Source organism: Caretta caretta, chromosome 11 (genome assembly GCF_965140235.1).
Source record: "Caretta caretta isolate rCarCar2 chromosome 11, rCarCar1.hap1, whole genome shotgun sequence".
NCBI classification, from domain to species: domain Eukaryota; kingdom Metazoa; phylum Chordata; order Testudines; family Cheloniidae; genus Caretta; species Caretta caretta.
In genome coordinates this window covers 80,470,329-80,496,401 of record NC_134216.1, presented here as the reverse complement: position 1 = coordinate 80,496,401, position 26,073 = coordinate 80,470,329, and the positions used below count along the sequence as shown (strand labels likewise).

General features: G+C 42.8%; 1 protein-coding gene across 3 annotated transcripts in view; it reads left to right on the top strand.

Annotated features, from left to right (window-relative positions):
- Positions 1 to 25,838, top strand: part of POFUT2 (protein O-fucosyltransferase 2) — a 34,015-nt gene extending 8,177 nt beyond the window's left edge. Inside the window, exons 4-9 of one of the 3 annotated variants that reach the window (XM_075118201.1) lie at positions 5,960 to 6,070; positions 15,495 to 15,561; positions 20,227 to 20,352; positions 22,071 to 22,251; positions 23,291 to 23,414; positions 23,641 to 25,838. In XM_075118201.1, the coding sequence (XP_074974302.1) occupies positions 5,960 to 6,070; positions 15,495 to 15,561; positions 20,227 to 20,352; positions 22,071 to 22,251; positions 23,291 to 23,414; positions 23,641 to 23,794 (763 nt within the window). In that variant the 3' untranslated portion in view covers positions 23,795 to 25,838. Of the gene's footprint in view, positions 1 to 5,959; positions 6,071 to 15,494; positions 15,562 to 20,226; positions 20,353 to 22,070; positions 22,252 to 23,290; positions 23,433 to 23,640 lie in introns of all 3 variants that reach the window. The other 2 variants (XM_075118203.1, XM_075118202.1) reach the window with 2 other exon arrangements.
- Positions 25,839 to 26,073: the final 235 nt, after the last annotated feature.

The window sequence follows — 26,073 nt, the reverse complement described above, 5'->3', positions numbered from 1 at the left end:
ACATGTTCTACGTGCCCTGCTGAGTCGCTGGGCCTCCATTGTCCGTATGCTCTCTGAGGCCTCCTCTGCAGCGGCCCGTTGGAAGAGCTGATTCTCCTTAAATGGCCCATCACCTATGGCTGTAAATCTGTCTTGTGGCTGTTACCCCGGAACAGAACATGTTTGAGATACAAACACACAGCAACGATTCATAACTTCATATACAATGATAATACACGCATATAAACAGGGTAACAATACTTAGCAGACTATAACATTTCCATTGATACCTTAAAAATCATACTTTGTACAAGATCTATTTCAATTGTAGAACAGTGATAACATCAGTGGTATAAATGGTCACCTTTCTTTTTATACAGTGTCACACAAAGGCCTTATAACTGAGTTCAGTGTAACCATGATAGCAATGCAGCTCTGAGCTCGTATCTCACCTAGTGTTGGGTACCATTATATTTCTAGCACTTCTTTTATCAATTGATGCAAGCATTCTGAGACACCAGTCAGTTTTTAAAGACTTGGAATATATTTTATATCAATGGTATTTCAGTTTTGAATCATGCCCACAGGGTATTGTGTCTGCTGGCTATTTGGACTCCAAAAGAGAAGTTACCTTTACTTATGATTAGGGCTTACAAGCGATTAAAAATATTAATTGCAATTAAAAAAATTAATCGCAATTAATTGTGCTGTTAAACAATAATAGAATAACATTTAAATACATATTTTTGGATGTCTACATTTTCAAGTATATTAATTTCCATTAAAACACAGAATACAAAGTGTACAGTGCTCACTTTATATTTATTTATGGTTACAAATATTTGCACTGTAAAAAACAAAAGAAATAGTATTTTTTAATTCTCCTAATACAAGTACTGTAGTGCAATCTCTTTATCATGAAAGTTGAACTTACAAATGTGGAATTATGTACAGAAAAAAACTGCATTCAAAAATAAAACTATTTAAAACTTTAGCGCCTACATGTCCACTCAGTCCTACTTCATCCTATCACTCAGACAAATAAGTTGGTTACAATTTTGCAGGAGATAATGCTTGCCTGTTTCTTGTTTACAGTGTCACCTGAAAGTGAGATCAGGCGTTTGCATGGTACTGTTGTAGCTGGTGTCGCAAGATATTTACGTGCCAGATGCGCTGAAGATTCATATGTCCCTTCAGAAAGAAAAGGAGGACTTGTGGCACCTTAGAGACTAACAAATTTATTTGAGCATAAGCTTTCCTGAGCTACAGCTCACTTCATCTGATGCGAAATAAATTTGTTAGTCTCTAAGGTGCCACTAGTACTCCTTTTCTTTTTGCGGATACAGACTAACACGGCTGCTACTCTGAAATATGTCCCTTCAGGTTTCAACTACCATTCCAGAGGACATACGTCCATGCTGATGACTTGTTCCGCTCAATAGCGATCCAAGGCAGAGCAGACATGTTCTTTTTTATTATCTGAGTCAGATGCCAAGAGCAGGGGGTTGATTTTATTTTTCGGTGGTTCAGGTTTTGTAATTTGCGCATCAGAGTGGTGCTCTTTTAAGACTTTTGAAAGCATGCTCGACACCTCGTCCCTCAGATTTTTAAACCTTGAGTTGAGCGCTGTAGCTATTTTTAGAAATCTCACATTGGTACCTTCTTTGCATTTTGTCAAATCTGCTGTGAAAGTGTTTTTAAAATGAACGTGCTAGGTCATCATCCAAGACTGCTATAACATGAAATACATGGCAGAACGCAAGTAAAACAGAACAGGAGATGTACAATTCTCTCCCAAGGAGTTCAGTCACAAATTTAATTAACAATTTTTTTTTTCATGAGCTTCATCAGCATGGAAGCATGTCCTCTGGAATGGTGGCCGAAGCATGAAGGGGCATACGCATCTTTAGCATATCTGGCACATAAATACCATGCAATGCTGGCTACAAAAGTGCCATGCGAATGCCTGTTCTCACTTTCTGGTGCCGTAAATAAGAAGCAGGCAGCAGTATCTCCCACAAATGTAAACAAACCTGTTTGTTTTAGCGATTGGCTGAACAAGAAGTAGGATTGAGTGGACTTCTGGGCTCTAAAGTTTTATAGTGTTTTGTTTTTGAGTACAGTTATGTAACAAAAAATTTACATTTGTAAGTTGCACTTTCACGACAAAGATTGCACTAAAGTACTTGTATGAGGTGAATTAAAAATACTTTCTTTTATCATTTTTACAGTGCAAATATTTATAGTCAAAAATAATATAAAATGAACACTGGACACGTATTTTGTGTTGTAATAGAAATCAATGTATTTGAAAATGTAGAAAAACATAAAATATGTCATTTCAATTGGTATTTTATTGTTTAACAGTGTGATTAATTGTGATTACTTTTTTTGAGTTAATCGCGTGAGTTAACTGCAAATAATTGACAGCTCTACTATGATATAGGCTACTGACATGCATTACCACTATTTGTCATATTTTCAGTATGAGCTATTTATCCCTCTGGCTTATATCAAGCGTATATTGTGACATCTGTATATGACAAACAGTACTTTCGATTACAAACACCAAGCAAGACGGGATCTCTACGTTTCTGTCAAATTCTGTAAAAAGTTCTAGTTTTGCAATTCCTGGATTGTTTTCCTGTCCTATAGTCCAGATATCATTAATTGAGGCTCTGTTTTTATTGTTAAACCTGATTTCTACTTATAACAAGTAAAATCCTGGAGGGTTCTCATTGTCCTGAAGCGTCACTATGACACCACTTGTCATCAGCCTAGATGCTCCTGGAGAAGTTAAGATTCAGGAGTTAAGAGAGAACACCGTATCCCCTTTGGGAGTCTAGTCGCAGGGAAAGGTAGCTGTGTACTTACTAATAAAGGACCTTGCAGATAAAAGGCGATCTAGGTTGTCAGGCGGAAAGCCTCTCCATTTCCCCAGAAAACACAGGAAGTCTACTAGGACAGATCTGAAATCAAGCCCTTTACTGCACACTCGTTTTCTTGTGTATACTCTGCCTGTTATGTGAGTAGCGGGTATCCAGCCCTGCGGCCTAGCGATAAGCATCTGAGTCTGTTTTCCTTTGGTTCTGTGTGATATATAATAATCTGCAAGTGTCTCTTCCAGTGGCAGCAGAGGTGCCTCAGGTGGTTTGTGTGGGGGTGCTAGGGCTGTGACCTGAACTGGGTGCTTCCCCAACTCCTTGTTACAAAACTAGATTGAAACCTGAAAAAAATTAGTTATGGAAACTTCCACCTGTTAGCTCTCTTACCTTGGTGGCTTTTTGAGATGCCGAGTCACTGGTCATTAGGAAGAGCTCCGCTCTGTACTGCCTGTCAGCCAACTCGCAAACAAAAGGCCTTGTGCTGGTCATTGAGCATCCTCTGCCGCTGCCATAGTCACAGAAGAACCGCTGCACGTGACTATTGTTTAGAAATCCATCTAGACTGTTAGCAGAGGAATGGGATGGAATGCAACTGAGTTCAGTCCAAAGCAGAATGTGAAGAGTTACAAAGTGATCTCACAGGCAGATGAAATTCAGTGCTGATAAATGCAAAGCAATACACATTGGAAAACATAATCCCAACTCTACATACAAAATGATGGTGTCTAAATTAGCTGTTACCACTCAAGAAAGAGATCTTCCATATTTGAAGAGAAGGTTAAAGGACTAGAGACCCAAGTATCAACCCTGCATTGCATCAGAGAAAATGAAGATTTTTCTGGATAGAAGTCAGTGCTTGGCACTGCAGGTACAGCATGCTGAAGAATCCAAGGGCAGTGCAGAACGGGGAAGAAAATAGGCAGTATGTGACCTCTAGAAGAAGAAAGGGGAGAACCCATGTACCCCCAATGCAGATTGAGGTAAGAAACTGTTTTCAGGCTCTCTGCACAGGTACTATGTTGGAGAATGGTTTGGAAGAGTCATCTGAGGGAAAGGATCTGAGGGAGACCCCATCGACCGGAAGGCATGGGCTGCATTGTCCTAAGGATGGGGGTTCCACGACCACTACTCCCAAGAGGAGGAGACGGGTGGTGGTGGTCAGGGACACACTCCTAAGGGAGACAGAGTCATCCATCTGCCGTCCAGACCGGGAAACTCGAAAAGTGTGCTACTTGCCTGGAGCTAGAATTCAGGATGTGACGGAGTGTCTGCTGAGACTGATCAAGCCCCCGCAACTCTACCCCTTCCTACTTCCCCAAATGGGCACCAATGATACTGCCAAGAATGACCTTGAGCAGGTCACCACACAATACCTGGCTCTGGGAAGAAGGATAAAGGAGTTTGAGGCGCAAGTCATGTTCTTGTCCATCCTCTCTGTTGAAGGAAAAGGCCGAGGTAGGGACCATCGAATTGTGGTATCGGAGAGAGTGCTTCGACCGTGGGATGTTGTTCCAGGAGGAAGGATTGCTAGGAAGAGTTGGAATCCACCTAACAAAGAGAGGGAAGAGCATCTTCACAGGCAGGCTTGCTAACCTAGTGAGGAGGGCTTTAAACTAGGTTCGCCGGGGTATGGCGACCTAAGCTCGGAGGTAAGTGGGGAAGTGGGAACACCCTGACATCTGCTGGGAGAGCAATACAGCAGTGCACAGACAATCCAGGAAGTTTTTGGAGAGTGTTGAGGACAACTTCCTGGTGCAAGTGCTGGAGGAACCAACTAGGGACCATGCTCCTTTTGACCTGCTGCTCACAAACAGGGAAGAATTGGTAAGGGAAGTAGAAGCGGGTGGCAACCTGAGCAGCAGTGACCATGAGATGGTCGAGTTCAGGATCCTGACAGAAGGAAGGAAGGAGAGCAGCAGAATACGGACCCTGGACTTCAGAAGAGCAGAACTGATGGGCGGGATCTCCTGGGAGGCTAATATGAAGGGGAAAGGAGTCCAGGCGAGCTGGCTGTATTTTAAAGAAGTCTTATTGAGGGTGCAGGAACAAACCATCCTGAGGTGCAGAAAGAATAGCAAATATGGCAGGCGACCAAGCTTGGCTTAACAGAGAAATCTTCGAGGGTTGTGGGGACTATAGCCACCCCAACATTTGCTTCAGTCCCCCTGTAGCAGCCACCACTTTCTGGCTGTCCACCTCTGAAGGCAGAGCGGAGAGAGCAGCAGCTGCTGGCCGGGCTTCCAGCTCTGAAGGTGGGCAGTTCCAGGAACAGTATAGGAGTACGGCCAGGCAGGGGACCAGGGGGCCTGAGAACGGTGCCTGGCCTGTGTCTCTGCCGGCACACGAGAACCAGGATGAAATTAATAGGCAGCAGGTTTAAAACAAACAAAATTAATTACTTCTTCACACAACGCACAGTCAACCCGTGGAATTTGTCGCCAGAGGATGTTGTGAAGGGCAAAACTATAACTGGGCTCAAAAAAGAGTTAGATAAGTTCATGGAGAATAGGTCCATCATTGGCTATTAGCCAAAATGGTCAGGGGTGCAACCCCATGCTCTGCGTGCCCGTAAGCCTCTGACTGCTGGATGCTGGGACTTAACAACAGGGAATAGATCACTATAATTTCCGTGGTCTGTTCATTCCCTTTGAAGCATCTGACACTGGCCACTGATGGAAGAGATGGACCACTTGTCTGACCCAGTATGGCTGTTCTTAGGTTCTAATGACTTTGAGATGCTTTTGTTTAGTTGGCTGGAGAAATTACCAGCTTACTTTCATATAAAACCTGGTAACTTTAGCTCTACAAATAGTTACTTTTGATCAGGGAAAAAGTTGTTCCATTTTTTCACTTGATTTTTTTTAACCCCAATAATAAAAAAATATACTCTGAAAATCAAGAGAGCTAAATCCATCGTGATTGCATACAGTGATATCATAAAGATATTTTCTTTTTTAAGGAGTATGTGTACATTTTTGTTGAGACCAAGGACTATTTTTTCTCTAGGATGTGCTGCTAACTAATCTTACTATGCACAGCAAATTCATCTTAAAATGGTGATCTATTAATTGGAGACTTTTTTTACTATCTTACAGGGGATGGTTCTGGGGTTATGAGGAAACACGGGGCCTAAATGTCTCTTGTCTATCTGTCCAAGGATCAGCATCTATCATAGCTCCTGTTCTTTTGAAAAACACTTCAGCACGGTGAGTTGCCTCTATTATTTTTTGTGTGTGTTCGAAAACCTATCTTCACAGCTAGGAGAAAGGTGGCAAAAGCTTCCGGCATGTTACACCATGATGGTATCTCCTCACTGGAGAAGTATAGTTCATTAGAAGTGTTATAAAATGTCTGGCATCAGACAGGAGGATGAGGTAGAGACGAGGCTTTCTTCAGACAACTAACAGAAGTTTCCAGATCACAGGCCCTGGTTCTCATGGAGGACTTCAATCACCCTGACATCTGCTGGGAGAGCAATACAGCAGTGCACAGGCAATCCAGGAAGTTTTTTGATATTCTTGGGGACAACTTTCTGGTGCAAGTGCTGGAGGAACGAACTAAGGGCCAGGCTCCTCTTGACTTTCTGCTCACAAACAGGGAAGAATTGGTAGGGGAAATAGAGGTGGGTGGCAACCTGGGCAGTTGTGACCATGAGATGGTCGAGTTCAGGATCCTGACAAAAGGAAGAAAGGAGAGCAGCAGAATACAGACCCTGGACTACAGAAAAGCAGACTTTGACTCCCTCAGGGAAATGATGGGCAGGATCCCCTGGGAAGCTAATATGAGAGGGAAAGGAGTGCAGGAGAGCTGACTGTATTTTAAAGAGGCTTTATTGAGGGTGCAGGAACAAACCATCCCGATGTGCAGAAAAATCTTCACAGATTTTCTTCACAGAGAAATCTTCAGGAAGTGTAAACACAAAAAGGAAGCTTACAAGAAGTGGAAACTTGGACAGATGACAAGGGAGGAGTATAAAAATATTGCTTGAGCATGCTAGGGTGTAACCAGGAAGGCCAAAGCACACTTGGAGTTGCAGCTAGCAAGGGATGTGAAGGGTAACAAGAAGGGTTTCTACAGGTATGTTGGCAACAAGAAAAAGCTCAGGGAAAGTGTGGGACCCTTTTGAATGGGGGAGGCAACCTAGTGACAGATGATGTGGAAAAAGCTGAAGTACTCAATGCTTTTTTTGCCCCGGTCTCCACAGACAAGGTCAGCTCCCAGACTGCTGCACTGGGCAGTAGAATATGGGGAGTAGGTGAGCATCCTCAGTGGTGAAAGAACAGGTTAACGACTATTTACAAAAGCTGAACATAAACAGGTCCATGGGGCCGGATGCAATGCATCATAGAATATAAGGGTTGGAAGGGACCCCAGAAGGTCATCCAAGGGTGCTGTAGTCGTTGGGTGATGTGATTGGCTGATTGGTGATCGGGGGAGGTCCCGGATGATTGGAAAAAGGCAAATATAGTGCCCATCTTTAAAAAGGAAAGAAGGAGAATACGGGGAACTGCAGGCTGGCTCGCCTCACCTCAGTCCCTGAAAAAATCATGGAGGAGGTCCCCAAGAAATCCATTTTGAAGCACTTGGAGGAGAGGAAGGTGATCAGGAACAATCAGCATGGATTCACCAAAGGCAAGTCATGCCTGATCAACCTGATTGCCTTCTATGATGAGATAACTGGCTCTGTGGATATGGGGAAAGCAGTGGATGTGATATATCTTGACTTTAGCAAAGCTTTTGATACAGTCTCCCACAGTATTCTTGCCAGCAAGTTAAAGAAGTATGGATTGGATGAATGGACTATAAGGTGGATAGAAAGCTGGCTAGATCGTCAGGCTCAATGGGTAGTAATCAACGGCTTGATGTCTAGTTGGCAGCCAGTATTAAGCAGAGTGCCCCAGGGATCAGTCCTGGGGCCGGTTTTGTTCAATATCTTCATTAATGATCTGCAGGATAGGATGGATTGCATCCTCAGCAAGTTTGCAGACGACACTAAGCTGGGGGGAAAGGTAGATACACTAGAGGGTAGGGATAGGGTCCAGAGTGACCTAGACAAATTGGAGGATTGGGCTAAAAGAAATCTGAGGAGGTTCAATAAGGATAAGTGCAGAGTCCTGCACTTAGGACAGAAGAATTCCATACACTGCTACAGGCTGGGGACCGACTGGCTAAGCTGCAGTTCTGCAGAAAAGGACCTGGGGATTACAGTGGATGAGAAGCTGGATATGAGTCAACAGTGTGCCCTTGCTGCCAAGAAGGCTAACGGCATATTGGGCTGCATTAGTAGGAGCATTGCCCGCAGATCGAGGGAAGTGATAATTCCCCTCTATTCGGCACTGTTGAGGCCACATCTGGAGTATTGCATCCAGTTTTGGGCCTCCCACTACAGAAAGGATGTGGGCAAATTGGAGAGAGTCCAGCGGATGGCAACAAAAATGATAAGGAGACTGGGGTACATGACTTATGAGGAGATGCGGAGGGAACTGGACTTATTTAGTCTGCAACAGAGAAGAGTGAAGGGGGATTTGATAACAGCCTTCAACTACTTGAAGGGGGCTTCCAAAGAGGATGGAGGTAGGCTGTTCTCAGTGGTGGCAGATGACCGAAGAAGGAGCAGTGGTCTCAAGTTGCAGTGGTGAGGAGGTCTAGGTTGGATATTAGGAAACACTATTTCACTAGGAGGATGGTGAAGCACTGGAATGGGTTACCTAGGGAGGTGGTGGAATCTCCATCCTTCGAGGTTTTTAAGGCCTGGCTTGACAAAGCCATGGCTGGGATGGTTTAGTGGGGTTGGACTAGATGACTGCCTGAGGTCTCTTCCAACCCTAATATTCTATGTTTCTGTGATCAGAGCTCCAAATTGTAGCTGACTTGAAGACTAAAAATGTACATATTTTTTTCCATAGTGTTGGTTGTTGCTGTTTGTTTGAGCATCATTACCATATTTGGCATTGTACTGAACAAGGAGATAAATACCCTGCCCACAGACAATTTACAATCTGAAATACACACTTACTACACGTGATATTATTGCCTCATTTCTCAGCCCCGCTCATTGCACTCACCTTGATTGTAGCATTTAAGAGGAGGTAGTCATAATTTGGGAACATCCTCTGAGGCACTTGTGCAAAGCAGCAGTCCTGAGCTCCTTCCTTCTCTCCTTGTTGAGGTATATATGCCTTGTTTCCATCTTGTCCTCTGCTGCCTTTGCAGTAGCTGTTTGATCCGCTGTCAGGAGTGAACTAACATAGCAGGCTTGAGAGGCAGAGATGCAATATCTCAGATTTGGTGTGTTTCCTCTCCCTCCCCCGTTAGAGATGGGGCTGGGCAGACCAAGAAATTCATGTCCATTTCTTTCCTAGCCATAGATGATGTCCTCCCAGCAGTAGCCTGACGGGAGGACAGCTGAGGTTAGTGGCACTGTAGACTGATGTGTCCTTCTGTAGAAGGAGAGCAGGAGGAAGCTCAGGGCCAGTTTCTTTCCATTTGGTTGCCCTGAGCTCCCAGGACCAATGCTTAACCTGCCCTTACTGAGTGCCTCTTTCCCCAACAGATTCTACTGCCCCTCCCTTCATCTTCCATCTCTTTTGTGGGAGCTTGATGGCTCATCCCTCTGACCATGTGCTATGAGGTGCCATGAGTCAAGAGGGCAAATATTACTTGGACATTGCGGACTCAACAATTGTCAGTATGTTGCCGATTTCACAAGTCTGGTGAAAACTGTATCCCCTGCTAACAAGCTGACAAAACATAGGCATGGGGTTCCTGATGCTAAGTATTCAGTTATATTGAATAATGGCAATAGTGTATCTACCTTTTTATTTATAGAAAGAAAAGGAGTACTTGTGGCACCTTAGAGACTAACCAATGTATTTGAGTATAAGCTTTCGTGAGCTACAGCTCACTTCATCGGATGCATTCTGTGGAAAGTGTAAAAGATCTTTTTATATACACACAAAGCACGAAAAAATACCTCCTCCCACCCCACTCTCCTGCTGGTAATAGCTTATCTAAAGTGATCACTCTCCTTACAATGCGTATGATAATCAAGGTGGGCCATTTCCAGCACAAATCCAGGGTTTAACAAGAACGTCTGAGGAGGGGGTGGGGGTAGGAAAAAACAAGGGGAAATAGGTTACCTTGCATACTGACTTAGCCACTCCCAGTCTCTATTCAAGCCTAAGTTAATTGTATCCAATTTGCAAATGAATTCCAATTCAACAGTTTCTCGCTGGAGTCTGGATTTGAAGTTTTTTTTGGTAATATCACAACAAAAAAACTTCAAATCCAGACTCCAGCGAGAAACTGTTGAATTGGAATTCATTTGCAAATTGGATACAATTAACTTAGGCTTGAATAGAGACTGGGAGTGGCTAAGTCATTATGCAAGGTAACCTATTTCCCCTTGTTTTTTCCTTCCCCCCCAGATGTTCTTGTTAAACTCTGGATTTGTGCTGGAAATGGCCCACCTTGATTATCATACACATTGTAAGGAGAGTGATCACTTTAGATAAGCTATTACCAGCAGGAGAGTGGGGTGGGAGGAGATATTTTTTCGTGCTTTGTGTGTATATAAAAAGATCTTCTACACTTTCCACAGTATGCATCCGATGAAGTGAGCTGTAGCTCGCGAAAGCTTATGCTTAAATACATTGGTTAGTCTCTAAGGTGCCACAAGTCCTCCTTTTCTTTTTGCGAATACAGACTAACATGGCTGTTACTCTGAAACCTTTTATTTATAGGCCTTTCTGGAGCCACCATCATCCAGTATTTGAGTACTTAGTAAATAATGAATTTATCCCTGTAGCAACCCTGGGAGTTAAGAAATGTAACTATCGCCATTTTTACTGACCAACAGTTGAGCAGTGAGTGAGATCAACATTTTCACAAATGAATGCTAATTTTCAGATGCCCGACTTGAGTTGCTTTGGGCCTGATTTTCAGAGGTGTAGCACGCCTGCTGTTCCTGTCCATATCAGTTGGAACTGCAGAGGTGTCCAGCACCTTTGGAAAGCAGGTTCAAAGTTAGCACCAAGAATCACTGGCCACTTTTGGAAAAAGTCACTGCACGAGTTGCCCAAGAGGATCTGTGGCAGAGCTGGGAATGGAGCCCAGGTCTTCCAGGCACTTCCTGGATCAACATGCACAATAAGGTTACTAATAACCTTTAAATATAACCGGGCAATATTAGAACGTAAATGATCCTGCATAGAGAGATCTCTGATTGGGTTTGCTGTTGAGGTAACAATAGTTGTAGAATTTGTACAATGAGATTAATACACACAGGACGAGTTTACTTCAATATCATAGTTAAACACATGCAGTTCATAAAAGGACACACTAATGTAATGATAAATATGGTAAGGCTCAAGGCCTTTCTCAATGTTCATCTTCACATCATCCTTCTGTGCATAGATAAATACGTACAGTTCCCCCAGACTGTGATGGGAGTTGCATAGAAGTATTAAAGGACAGAACTGGTTCTATGTGTATTAATGTTGGCTTTAACAGCATAATTAGCAATCCAAAATATTCCCTAAGTGCTATGTGAATCAGTAGTACAAGCAGAGCTTTAACTTTTGTGTTTTCTCTCTTGAGGGTGTTTACAATTTTAACCTCAATATTATATTAACACATTTCACTTTTTTCTTTGAAAATGGTAAGACTAAAACTAAACTCTTCACTGGTTTTACTATGAGAATCTACGGTTCTGTATTTGAAATCTTATGCATCTGTGTTTCACAACAAAGTAACATCACAAAACCATACCTATGTAACTAATGAATGTTGATATGATGCATGTTGTTATGTAGTGTTGTAAATAACAACTTGAAATTGTCACCTATGTGTCTAACGTCTTTTTAGTTTTATACAACTTTGTTTCAAACTATCTGGGAGACTAATCCTAAGTGAGGACTAGTCAGCCACAAAATTTGAAGTTGCAAAAGTCAGCTGCCATGTAATGTTCAAAAGTCTTACATTTGTTTATAGCAGAAAATAGGGGGAGGTTGTGGTTGGTTTGGTTTTGTTGCTCTTTCATGACTCGTGCATTTTTTTGTTCCAGTTTATTTTAAATCACCTTTGGGCTTCTACAAAACATGGTCAATTTAAGCTAAAACAGAACCTTACCATAAAGTTTATGAACAGGTTAAAATATATATAATTGTGGCCCGTGTGTTTCTTGGATGGATTTTGGATTTTGTCACAGACACTACCATTTTGCCACAGAATTGTATCCCAGAATCTCAACTTTTGTTTAAAAACTGAAATTTAGATATCTGCCTCTTATGGTTCAGGAGATACACTTTCAAATGACAGGTTTCAGAGGAACAGCCGTGTTAGTCTGTATTCGCAAAAAGAAAAGGAGTACTTGTGGCACCTTAGAGACTAACCAATTTATTTGAGCATGAGCTTTCGTGAGCTACAGCTCACTTCATCAGATGTATACCGTGGAAACTGCAGCAGACTTTTTATAATAACAGAACGCCACTAGCGGTCACCTTCAGCCCCCAACTAAAACCCCTCCAACGCATTATTAAGGATCTACAACCTATCCTAAAGGATGACCCAACACTCTCACAAGTCTTGGGAGACAGGCCAGTCCTTGCCTACAGACAGCCCCGCAACCTGAAGCAAATACTCACCAACAACCACATACCACACAACAGAACCACTAACCCAGGAACTTATCCTTGCAACAAAGCCCGTTGCCAATTGTGCCCACATATCTATTCAGGGGACACCATCACAGGGCCTAATAACATCAGCCACACTATCAGAGGCTCGTTCACCTGCACATCCACCAATGTGATATATGCCATCATGTGCCAGCAATGCCCCTCTGCCATGTACATTGGTCAAACTGGACAGTCTCTACGTAAAAGAATAAATGGACACAAATCAGATGTCAAGAATTAGAACATTCATAAACCAGTCGGAGAACACTTCAATCTCTCTGGTCACGCAATCACAGACATGAAGGTCGCTATCTTAAAACAAAAAAACTTCAAATCCAGACTCCAGCGAGAAACTGCTGAATTGGAATTCATTTGCAAATTGGATACTATTAATTTAGGCTTAAATAGAGACTGGGAGTGGCTAAGTCAAGGTAGCCTGTTTCCTCTTGTTTTTTCCTACCCCCCCCCCCCCAGATGTTCTGGTTTAACTTGGATTTAAACTTGGAGAGTGGTCAGTTTAGATGAGCTATTACCAGCAGGAGAGTGAGTTTGTGTGTGTATGGGGGTGGGGGAGATGTGAGAAAACCTGGATCTATGCAGGAAATAGCCCGACTTGATTATGTAAAGAGTTGTCACTTTGGATGGGCTAGCACCAGCAGGAGAGTGAATTTGTGTGGGGGGGTGGAGGGTGAGAAAACCTGGCTTTGTGCTGGAAATGGCCCACCTGTTGATCACTTTAGATAAGCTATTACCAGCAGGACAGTGGGGTGGGAGGAGGTATTGTTTCATATTCTCTGTGTGTATATAAAGTCTGCTGCAGTTTCCACGGTATACATCTGATGAAGTGAGCTGTAGCTCACGAAAGCTCATGCTCAAATAAATTGGTTAGTCTCTAAGGTGCCACAAGTACTCCTTTTCTTTTTACACTTTCAAATGTAAGCCAAGCATAAATGATGCTGTGTTATCTTCCCGAGTTTGTAGAAGGCCTAAAACAAAGACTGTCAGGGATATGAACTGCTCAACTGGATTTTAACTTTGATACCTAATGGCTCAAATTTACATGTTAAGATAAACTATTTACCTGCTTATCATTTTAGTAGAAAAAAATCCCACTCAGTGGAAAAACTTCTGTGGGAGTTGGATCAGACTTAGAGTGCTCATTGCACAGACCTAAACTACTTCCTATATATTTCTGGCTGCCCCAAACTCTAATCTTGATTTTAAAATTATCAGTGATGGAGAATCCCCACACCCCTCAATAAGTTGTTCCAGTGGTTAATTGTTCTCACTGTTAAATATTTACACCTTATTTCCAGTTTAAATTTGTCCCGTTATTTAGTGGTAGTTTACTCAGTGTCCCTTTAAAATGTACGAGAGTGGCCAGATCCTCTCTGCATTGGAGACGTTCTCTTGTTTGCTTCCTGAGGGCTGGTTCTGTCACACAAGGGGCTCACAAATGTTTTCAGAGTATGGACTGTACCTTAACAGAGAGCTGTGTCGTGGCTCACTCCCTACTATTTCCACAGATGTAGACCCCCTATCCTCCCACAGAGGCGCAGAATTAGCACTTGTAGTGGCTGCCAAAGGGCTAAGAGGGGACCACACATAGTACTTCTGACAGAATTCTGCGCCCCTGTGGGGACGCAGAATTCATATGGCCCGCATATTTCTGTGCCCTCAGAGACTCAAAGCACTGGAGTTGGAGAGGGAGCTTGGCATATGTGCCTGCGGGGGAGATGTTGATCACCGTCAGAGGGCGGGGCTGGGCGTACATGCCTGCCAGCCAACGAGAGAGAGAGAGACTGTCCCTCTTGCTTTCTACTGCGGCTCGCCGGGGATGTGGAGGGGAAGGTCTTTTTATTATGCAGGAGGAAGGCTCTGTCCGGGGGGCAGAAATGTAGCAGCCTGCCTGTTTGTTAATTGATCTCATTCTCTGAGGCAGAAATGTAGTAGTCTGCCTGCTTAGTAACATTGGTAATGTTCCTACTGTTAGTTAACTGTTGCCATACTCCATCAATTCCCCCAGCAGCATAAAAGCTGTACAAGTTTTAAGGCCGCTACGTTGCCAGAGTGAGGGAATCAGCTGGGAAGATCTATGCGCTGTCTCCCTTTTTTCCTGTGCCAAAGTGGCACAATGGGGTTAGTTTACAGCTCAGGATTTATTTTACTTACCCATTAAAAAAAAAAAAAAGACTTTGACAGCAAATAAAACATTGACCAAGCAGTCAATAAAATGTCGGGACAGTCGGAAGCAAGCACTTCCCAAACTACCTAGCCAGGTCCAGGACAATATGACTTTCATGTGTGAAAGTCTGAGCAATTTAAAATGACATTCTACTCTCCCCCCACCCCCCCCACCCCCAGTTTGGTGTTCTGTAATGTAATTTAAATGAAAATCCAGGATTATAACTGGAATGCAGGGTATTAGCTACCAAGTATTTGTAACTTAACGTTCATGTATTTAGTAAATGCTGAATAGTTATTGTGGGGTTTTTTCTGTACTGTAATTTAAATAAATTACCAAAACAGTTGAAACTGATGTGATTATATTGCATTATTTTGACAAATAGAATATGCAGAATTTTTAATTTTTTGGCACAGAATCCCCCCAAGAGTAAAGTGCCTAGACGGGAAGTAATATTAGGAGAGTTTTTATTTATATTTAATTACCTTAATTAATTTTAGCAGCCAGTAATGAGGAGAGCCAGCACTGTGTGATAAGACAGCACTGCATGGATCCCTAGTAGTCCCTGGGCCACAATTTGGAAATGCCTTCCTTATACCAAACTGGCTAACGGTCCTGTTGCTGTAAATACAGCATGCTGAGGAAAGTGTTTCATTCTCAATGTTTACTATACACATAGAGGGCAGTCTTTGCTTCCCTTGCTACTGAACATAGTAATGTAAAGTATATTTCTAAGGGAATTGCACTCAACTTTACCATTTTTAACAGGTCAGTGATGTTAGACAGAGCTGAAAACCTTCTTCATGACCACTACGGAGGGAGAGATTATTGGAATGTGAGTATTTTCTAATTAGCTTCTCCAGATTTTCTATTTGATATTAATAAAAACCTAGTATTGACTGGTTTTTGCTGTGAGGTCCGAGAAGCAGCCAGTCTCATAGACGATCTGTTCGTTGTATGTTGCCACCTGTTGGAGCAGGAAGTGTCGCTGCTGTATCAGACCTAGAATGTTCACGTGCTCCTGCAGGGAGCGATCTGTGGGTGGACCTCTGTTTGGAGCGCAGTTGAAGTCAGTAGGGCGCTGATAACAGACCTCCTCACAGGTACAGGCCTGAGACTATAAACATTTCAGGTGGGATTTTCCAAAATGCTTAACAATGGCCTAATTTCTGACTTCATTGGGAGTAGAGTTAGGTCAACTCCGAGTGTTTCAGAAATTCCAAACCATAGCCTTTTAATAGGAGGCATCAAGGTTGGGAGTTTAAGGTTTTCATCACTGATTCAGTGGTTCCGCCATAAGAAAATAGCGTGTGGTGTGATGTAATGTACTGAATGTTCTCTGTTTCCCTGTTTCTTGTGAAGCTGATCTAGATTTATGTACGCAATTCAGAGAGTGAGCTGGTATGGCTGCATGAATTTCTTAGAGCTTGAAGATGAGTTAGAGTTAAAAAAAAAAATCTAGCCAGGTTTGGTTTACAGATGATTACAGTTGCTGTCTAATTTTCAAGAGGAGGTCAGCTTGCTGGAGAGAGTAAATAAATTGTAATCCTAGGCCTCGATCCCGCAAACACACAGGCACTCGATTTAAACCCGAGTAGTCCTATCATCTCAGTTAACAAATTATTTTCTTGGGTAATTCAGAAAAAATAAACCATGAATTACTTGTGAGGGAAAACTTCCCCCCTAATAAAGAGATGTGGATGGATCATAATTTCTAAGACTGAATACTAATCTGTAAAAATAGGACATAAAACCCATTTATGTCATAATGTATCTTCTCTGATAGAGGCACTATGGACTTTTAAGGCCTAAATTTGCTTGATCAAAATTCATAATCTAAGAATGTTCTTATTTTAAGCAGGTTTTTTAACAGCCGTAATTTTAGTTAGAGATATGTTTAGCATGCGAATTTCCTTATTCTTCCAGAGTGGTGGTTCTATCTGTGTTCATTCCAGTTTATATCCTAGACAGAGCTGTATAGACACAGAATTTGTGAAGATTATCTTATGCAGCAAAATACTGTACGACAATATTTGCAATATATAATACAATCAGTAACAAAGATGTTTTCAGTATTAAAATGCAAATAATAAAAATACTAAATTTAAATGTTAAAAATTTTAAAAGGCTTGTCCTATCATGGCTGCGAGGTTGTTTGAATAAATTGCTTTATAATTTTTTTATGACAATATCTGTTCTTGTGAGCTAGACTCACTTGTGATAAAAAGTCTGACTTGATGCTGTTTCTTCATTTTATCACAGTAGCAAAATTTAGAAGAGGTGTAAAATGATCCCAGTGCCTGAGATTTGCACTTGTGTGTGGGTTACAGCGCAGATATCCAGGCCCTGTAAGTGGGACAGCAGCTGAAGTGTTAGCACTCGTACCGTGCCAATAGCTAAGAGCCTCATCCAAAGAGAGTTGTGAATTTTATTTTATTTTTTGTCACCAGCAGAATCCAACTGACGACCATGTTTGCAAGTTTTATGCAATGAACACAAACCTTGTATTATGTGATTCCCATCATCAGCTGCTTTATTTCTCACACACAAAAAGCTGTACATGTTGGCCAAAGCGAAGAGCCCGCAACCCTACTTAAAGAGCACATTCCGAGGTTCCCGTATCTGCGAACTGACTAGGCTTCTGCCCCTGGGTTGTGTGTCGCTTTCTTTTTCCCTGCACCTACTATATTCTGTCACCAAGTGTTGACCTCGCTAAGTGCTAAACCCTGCATGATAAGTTGTGTGCCGCGTAGGCAAGCATGCAGGTCTTCTAAGAGTTTCCTGTGATTTTACTCACACAGTTTTCCACCATTTTGAAGCAACAAACTTGTGAGAGACAAACATCTTTGCTAACGTAGTTTCTAGGTAGAAATCTGGACCTCCACTTTTAAATGCTGGAAGAAAAGGAAACTAGCGATTACATCCCATCAGCACTTTTCCAGCATCCTCATCCTGTTTTGGGCTCCTCCTGTCACCTTTTTATTTAGGATCAGTTGCACCCGCTAAAGAATGGAAAGGTTACACAGCGTCTCTGAATTGCCTTTTGATTTTACCCTTGTGTGATTCCAATTAATCAAGGCAGAATTGCATGGCAACGGTGACAATGGTGTCAGCAGCTTGTTCAAACCTCCTTCCGTTTCTTTTGTAAGTGTGGTGCTCTCTGTTGTGTAAAATGTGTGCTGTGTTTTGATGGAAGTCCTCCTTCTGCTAGTCTCATATTTCAACTTATTAGTTGAATGCAAATACAGATGCACAGTCTTCCTGAGAGTTCCCCCCTAGTGTCACTGAGAACTGGGGCATCAATCCTTTTTTCAGTCATCCATCCATGAGGCTGATGGTGGTTTCAGAAGAACATTGAAGAGCTGCTGGAATACCAGGATCAGGGACGTAAATAATTGTGGTTACATTTTAACAATGATGGCAGTATTGTAAATGTCTCACTTGCAGAATCATCAGTGTTGTGCTCTTCCACTTCAATAGCCAAGATTTCGTTAAGTGATGCATCTGGTCACGATGGATCCAAAGAAATGAGTTTACTGCAGTTTCCTTGCAGAGTGACGTCTCTTGACAATGTTTCCATTTTGAAGAATTACTTAGAAAAATTGTCTATTTTCGTTACTTCAGTCATCCAATCACTTCCTTCATCTTCTGGCATGTTGAGTCAGATAAATGAATTCATTGATATGAAGATCCCTAAACACTAATCACCCATTTGCAGTATTGATCAGCAGCTTTCACGTTGGCTATAGTTGAAATGAGACACTACTATGAAATAAATTCAACTCCATGAAGACTGGAAAGTAAGATGACTCGCCCACTCTGTATAGCAGCCATGTTAACAGATGCCCTACCCACCTTCTAGATGTTTCTAGATTGTAACAGATCAGCCCCCCAGGCCCTCCAGGCTGCTGCCCTGTGGTGGTGGTGTGAGAGGAGCACACACATAAACAATCCCCCGGTAGTGCTGTTTCATCCTGCTCCCTTAGAAGCACTAGCAGGCTGCTCACCTCGTGGTTGCTCACCTAGTGGTTACTCACCTGATTCTCCACACTGCGAGGATGGGGTATGGAGGGGACGGAGCCCTGGCTCTGCTCTCTCTACTGCGGCTGGAGTTCAGGGCAGTCAGCTGTAACAGGAAAAGAGAGGCAGTACCAGCCCCCCTCACTGCTAGAGCAAGGGGAAAAGAGAGCCTGAGCGATTGTTCCTCAGAATGCCAGGTCATTCTCGCTCTGCTCCTGGGGTAGGTAGGGCAGCTATCCACAGTCCCTTACTCAGGGCAGACTATGGGGTTAGACTAGCCCTATCTGAATTTCACCATTCTGGTGAGAAAAGAGAAGCTTTTGTGCCAAGTGCAAATGGATCTTTGTCTTGAAAATAAATTCAAACATCCTCAGTGCATCTTCATACAGTGTTCATTGCTCAATGGGGAAAAAAGCATTTTGCTTGTAAATCAAGAATTTGACCAAACTTCTGATTATTGTGGTTAACTGAAGTCAGTAACAGAGAATTTCCTTAGTACTGTACGCTTGTACTAACAAGGATGGTTCTGCTTTGCCTCGATTCCAGATGGTAACTGTGTCACAAAACACATTTGAAATTATTAATACCCTCAGGTATGGGGAATAGCTTCATTTTTGCCAGTTTCCCTTTTACTGTGATTGGGGCTTTTGGTGGCTAGAGGCATGTTTCTTAGAGCATGTTTAATTCCAGTAGTAATTTTGTAACTTAACAAGTCTTTCCACATTTTTCTTTCCAAAAGATGAGCTGCACTACTTCTGTACTTGATCTGGTACAGAAATGCCTTCTTCACTTAACAGGGCAGCCATATGGTGCGGTGGCTAGAGTGAGGGAGAGCTACATATGTTCTGTGGTCTAATGCCATCTAAACCACTGTATGACCCTGCACAAATCACTCGTGACCTCAGGGTATTTACCTTAACCAGCTTTTCAACTGGATTTAATGAACAGGAACCTCACTGAAAACTATTTCTAAATTGAGCTCTCCTAGTTTAATGACCCCATGTGTTAACACTTAGATCTTTCTGCTACCATGGGGAATGGCTGAAAAGCACTGTGGACACTTGTGTAACAGAGGCACTAGCCATTGGCTGGGTGCTGATAACACATTTGTTAGTAAAATAAATACTATCCTTGCTCTGTTTTGAAATGTGTTATACAAAAGTTAAAAATTACTAAATTTAAACTATAAGGTAGATAAATCTCGACTCTTTTCCCAGTTTGTAGGTCTAGCTATTAAAAGGCACTTTTGAAACACTCCTGCAGTGACAAGTTGTGTATATGGGATGGAAGTGCAGTTACCCACAGGTTGGTAGAAAGTACCCTTAAATGCTGGAAATTGTTACTTTGCACCGTTGTAGGAATGTGTTAAAAGTAACCCTATTCCAGGAGCTCTAAATGGAAGCAGCTTCTCACATGCATGTGTTTATAGCTCTCTCCCTACTCCCAGACAGTCACTCAGCAGCTCCTCTCATCCTGACAGACCCGTCGAAGTATGGTGTTTGCTAAACACCTGCGTGTGGTGGGGGATGAGTTTAGGAGGAAATACCTTCACTCCACTGATGAGGCAGACAGGACAGACTACAATGAGGACTGGACACAGATGAAGGTAAAGTAGTTTGTAATCTGTTTTTTCTGTAACAGATGTATCCAGTAGATTTGTTTAGTATTTTGACTGCACTGTGAGAGGGATTGGGAAGTAACTATGAATGTGATGATTCTAGTACACAGCATCTCTAGTCTCTCTGCCCTTCCAAGATTTTTCCTCCTCTGAAACGAAGTTTTCCCAGTCAGTTCAGATCTTGTTGACTGAACTGTTTGCTAGAGAGCAGCACTGCAAGTCTCACTGTGATGGGTTTCCTGGGGTGCAACCTGGAACTGGCTTACCGCTGAGCCCTCTGGCTTACCAACCTGGGCTCCCTCTCTCACTGTGATATTGTGACAAGCTGCAAACCTTTCCAGGTACTGCACTTACACAGACAACCAAGGGCAGGGACACACCCAGCTGAGTTATATGAATGCTTCTCCTAGCCACTCATGAACTAACAATAGAGAGGCTCCAGCCAGTTCCCCCAGCTCCCCAGCTGAGGACCCCAGGGCTATACCGACCTGCTCTGGTCAGAAGCCTGACCAGTATAGGTTTATAACCCAGTGCACCCCTCTCTCAATGTGGAGAGGACATGCACCAACTCTTGTTCCTGAGCAGATTTCCCAAGCACTTCAACCAAAATGCACTGTTCTTGGTAAAATGTAAAACAGATTTATTAACTACAGAAAGATAGATTTTAAGTAGTAAGTGTACAGATCAAAGTTGGTTACCTAAGAAATAAAAGTAAAAATCACAGTCTGTGTTCTATAAACTAGACAGGATTTGAATCAGTCAGTCTCACCCTGATAGATCATACAAGCAGGTTACAGATCTTCCATACACAGGCTGGAACTCTCCTTCAGTCTGGGACCGCCTCCCCAGTTCAGTCTTTCAGACATGTTTCCAGGTGTTGAGTTGGGGGGCAATGAGGTCAAGTGATGATGTCACTTCCCCTCTTTTATAGTTTCTTCCAGCTTGCTGGAAAGATCCTTTGCTATGATGTGAGTGAAGCAGTCTCCATTGTCTATGTGCTATCTCTGAGAAGTCTCCGTTGTATACGGTTCCTGGGATAGTCCTTGGGAGTTTGGAGTCCTTTAATGGGCTATCAGCAGCGTCTGGCTCCTCCATTGTTGCACCTGAAAGGCTGGTTGTGGATGTTCCCAGCCTCACAACGTATTTCAGTAACGCACACATAGCAAAACTTCATAACTTCCACAGTGACAGCACATACAGTCCAACCGGGTAATGTTCAACAGATCAATACTTTTAAAATGATACCTCACAAGGCACCCGTTGTACAAAACACATCATAATTCTATGATAGTGGTGAATATGGGGGTTCCAGGGTGCGGCTTTGAGCACAGCATGTCACACCCAGTTCCACGAAGGACAACTTTGTCTGTTCTGCATCTTGTTGGATGGAGCAGTGTGCTGTTCAGAACTGTCAGTCGCTTTAGTTTAATGAGGACACTCTTTGATGATAAATTTGAGATCTTTATAAACAGCTCTCTCCATCTTGCATGGTTTATTTATTCATTGCTGCCAGATATCAAAACACAGTAATCAGCTGTAAGTGCTACAAAATATTGTCAACACACACCTTACAATGCCTCGCTTTTGTTGAATTAACACAGTGCTGTACCTACTTCAGCGCAAGTGTTCATGTACCCAAGACCCTTTTCATTCTGCGTTGATACTAGTGTATTTTGATTACACCATGTGCTGATTGTTCTCTGAAGGTAAAGCTGGGCACTGCTGTAGGTGGGCCATACCTTGGGGTTCACCTCAGAAGAAAAGACTTCATCTGGGGTCACAGAGAAGATGTGCCAAGCCTTCATGGAGCAGTGAAGAAAATCCGCAGCCTCATGGAGAGGCATAAACTTAAGAGAGTTTTCATAGCCACTGATGCCATTGTGGAGGGTATGCACACCTGTTTAATCCTGGGTCTTACTTCACAATAGAGATTGGTCAATGTGGCAACAGTTGTCACTTCATATTCATGGATTATTGAATATTGATAGCCTTCCTGGGAGACTGATCAGCTCAGGAAATTAAAAGAGGGACTGGAGCCTTTCATCTCCATGCTGACCATTCAAATCCAGCCCAAATAGGTAGTGCCTAGAAAGTAGTCACTGGGTGTTTCACACAGGCTGTTTGGCCATCTGCATGAAACAAGCGTGATGCACTGGTCCAGTTCCCAGGAGCAGATGTCCACATAGCACAAATTATCATCATGACTAGCTATAACCGGCAGCTTTGGGAGATCAGAGTATATGGGTGAGGAGATTGAACTTGCCTCAGCCATAGTGTTGGCCTCTCATGGGTAGGGATGAGGCCCATTGATAAAGGAGGGAGGTTCCGGCCGTGCTGTACCTGTTCTGGGAAAGAATAAGACTTTTTTTCCAGACCAGTCAAAGTAGCACCTTTCATATGCATTAAATTCACAGGAAAACATCTTGCATTGTTTTTAATAGTCTCTCCTAATAAGGGGTGGGTATTTTTGTCTTTTCTTCCTCTTCTTTCCCATTTCCACTGCACCTTTTCTTTATATGATTCCACGGGTGTCATTAAAAAAGCATTGAGAGGGGAGGCCACTGTGGCATATACCCTAGAGGTGCAATCATTGTCTGTTGCTTCTGTAGGATTAGAAAGTGAGACTAGTGGTACCACCTGTTTCCCAGGCCCGTCAATTCCAGTCCCCCTCAGTCCATCAGCATTTGCTATCTCATCCATGCAAAGTGTGTCTAACACTCCTTCATTGGCACCTGTCCCCCCAAACTTCCCCAGTCATGTAGCAAGACGTGTTTTACACATCCTAGGTCAAATTTGAGCTTCCTCTGCTTTGCAACCTTTCCACCAGTTTGGTCCAGCTCTTCAGTGAAATGTAGGTATAGGGCAATATTGTCGTTTTCTCTAACGGTCCTGTGCCGGGTGGCTTATGGCATTTTTTTTCTTTCAGAGACTGAAGAGCTCAAGAAATTACTGCCTGAGATGGTGAGGTTTGAACCCACTTGGGAGGAGCTAGAAGTCTACAAGGATGGAGGAATAGCAATTGTTGACCAGTGGATCTGTGCACATGCTCGGTAGCTAGTTTGATTTTTGTACGTGTCTGTTCAGTTTGTATGTGAAGTCAGATTTGAAAATTATTGAATCTTGCAAACCTAAATAATGCGACTGAATGAGATGCAGTAATGTCTGTGTTTCTGATTACAGATAACTCATTATAAACAGATTAGACATTGATAAGGCCCTTATTTGTACCTTAAAAACAAAACCTTCTCCAATAACCAGTTCTGTTTTCCTTCACAGGTATTTTACAGGCACCTCAGTTTCTACATTTTCCTTCCGGATTCACGAGGAAAGGGAGATCCTGGGATTTGACCCCCAGACAACTTACAACCGATTTTGTGGTGAGAAAGAGAGAAACTGTGAACAGCCAACCCACTGGAAAATTGTTTATTAATAAAACCACTCCAAAGGACTGCAGTAAGTGGTGAGCTCACCAAACCAAGAGAAAACTCACAGGAAACATCTCTTTCTAGCTAAGCTACTACTTTCTCCTCCTCTTCCTGGTGTTTGCTCTGAGTCTGGGTTTTAAGCACAACTGGGTAGCAATACCATGGTCATTCTCCTGACCAGGCCCTGATATAACTGGTCAAAATGAAGTGAGGTAAGGGTTCAGTTTTTGGTGTAGCTGGTAGGCCAGGACAATATACTCACACTCTAAACATTTACTTTAGATTTCAGAGGCCAAGCATTGTTTTAGGAGGCAGCAAAATGTTTTCACTCAAAAACCTTGAAACAATTTTTTGTTTGTTTGTTTTTTATGTACTGTAACTATAACATAGCTATAGACTGTACCACATTCCTGTGTTCAGCGTGTTATTTTCTTTTCAGCTTTATTTGAGTCACTGTAGTATTATCTGTTTACAAGGAGGACGTTTAGGTTTTGTAACCTGCACTTTGTGAGAGCTGCAGATTGTGCACAGAATTTGCAGTTCTGGAGGGAAAATCCAATAGTAATTTTTGAACATTTCAGACTGGTACAAAAATGCATTTCATATTCGTAAGAAGGAAGGATAGGTGGTATTTTTACCAGACCCCAGACCAGTGTCACAGCTAGCACCTTTAACAGCAATTCTTGGCAGAGAGGTCAGTGGCTAAAATACATAAAGACTGAAATACGTTGGCAACCCCAAAGCTGGTTGGGTTCTGTTTAGTAGGGCTGCGAGGGAAAGTGTGCACTGCCTGTCATGTACATGTTCTCTCTGAATGGGAGCCTTCATTTTATAGAGCTGTCATTCATCACCTTTCTCCCATGTTAAATTCACTCAAATCAAGGCAAATATAAACAGCATTTAGGGAGTTTCCTGCTTTGCAAGAAGAACTTTTCAAAGTGTGGAGCTGCTTGTTTAGGCTTGAGGGTGTTTTGCAGCTGCATAGTGGGAGCAGGGTGGAGTATTCTTTCTTTCCCCCTCCACGCCTAGCCTGCTGCACATTGGAAGCGTTCCAGGGCATGGCTTCATCCCTGGATTCAGACATGCCAGAACTGACCAGCCATTATAAAGGTCATGGGACTCTTTGCTCTTCCCCTTAATTCTGCATACCCATCAGATCTCCCAAGTGAATGCTGTGCAGCTGCATGCAGGTGACACTCTCCCTTGGGACTGAAATGTCACACGCAGCAAGGGCACATGGAAGCAGTGTAGTGGAGTACCCCCTTCGGTGAGCCGTCATGGCATGGGGAGCTGTTGCTTTAACCACAGTGTGGGCAGAAGAGAGTGCAATGGCCGTCTGAGAAAACACTTCACAAATATGACGCCTGTAACATCTTTGACACCCGCTGTTCAGAGTTGGCTACGTGCAATCAGGTAGACTTCTGTCTTGCCGTTTTAATCTGGCTCATGGTTCTGCGACATCTCCGATTGGTCTGCTTAAGAAAAAGGGGAGCCGTAATTTTCAGAGTTCAGCGGTATGTTTTTCCTCTAAATGTGAACAGAACACGGAGCAGTTAATGGGTACATCCTCATGTTGTCAAGTGTGCTCTTACTGTGCCCTTCACCCACCCCCCACCTCTTTCTTTCTTTCAGCAGCATTCTTCTTAGCTCCGTCCTGTGTCCCATTGGCTTCTTCTCATGTCCACCGCCTACCCGCTTGGGCTCAGTAATATACCCCTCCTGTGCTCTCCATGGGAACCTTACTGTATCCTCCCAGACAGCCAAGCAGGCTTGTCCTGTGCTTTGTGCGGGAAAACTTGTACAGTCTCCTCATAAAGTGAGTAATTTCAGGCCTCCTGTGTTGTTACCAGCTATTTGTTTGTATCTCTGTACAGCAAGGGTTCCTTTCCAGTGACAAAATGAGGCTTGTGGGAGCCTTGTATTCTCCAAGCAGTGCCTTTTCCAACTGAGTTGGACACTGTTGTCATGTAGCCTGCGTGCTGTGCAAAGTATACCTATAACTGTATACCTCAATTTCTTATGAAAAATAAAATGCTTTGTAGTATCTTATGTGAATTTTTCATGTTTCTTACTGCTCTTGGTTCCCTCATGTGACGTACCCAGCTCTGTCATGTCAGATCGATGGATTCTAATGGCAGAAGGGGCCATTATGATCTAGTCTGACCACCTAATAGAAGGCTCTTCAACCTAGCAGACAAAAGCAGAGCAAGATCCAATGGAAGGAAGCTGAAGCTAGACAATTTAGACTGAATTAAGGTGAAAACTTTTGACCAGGGAATTAATC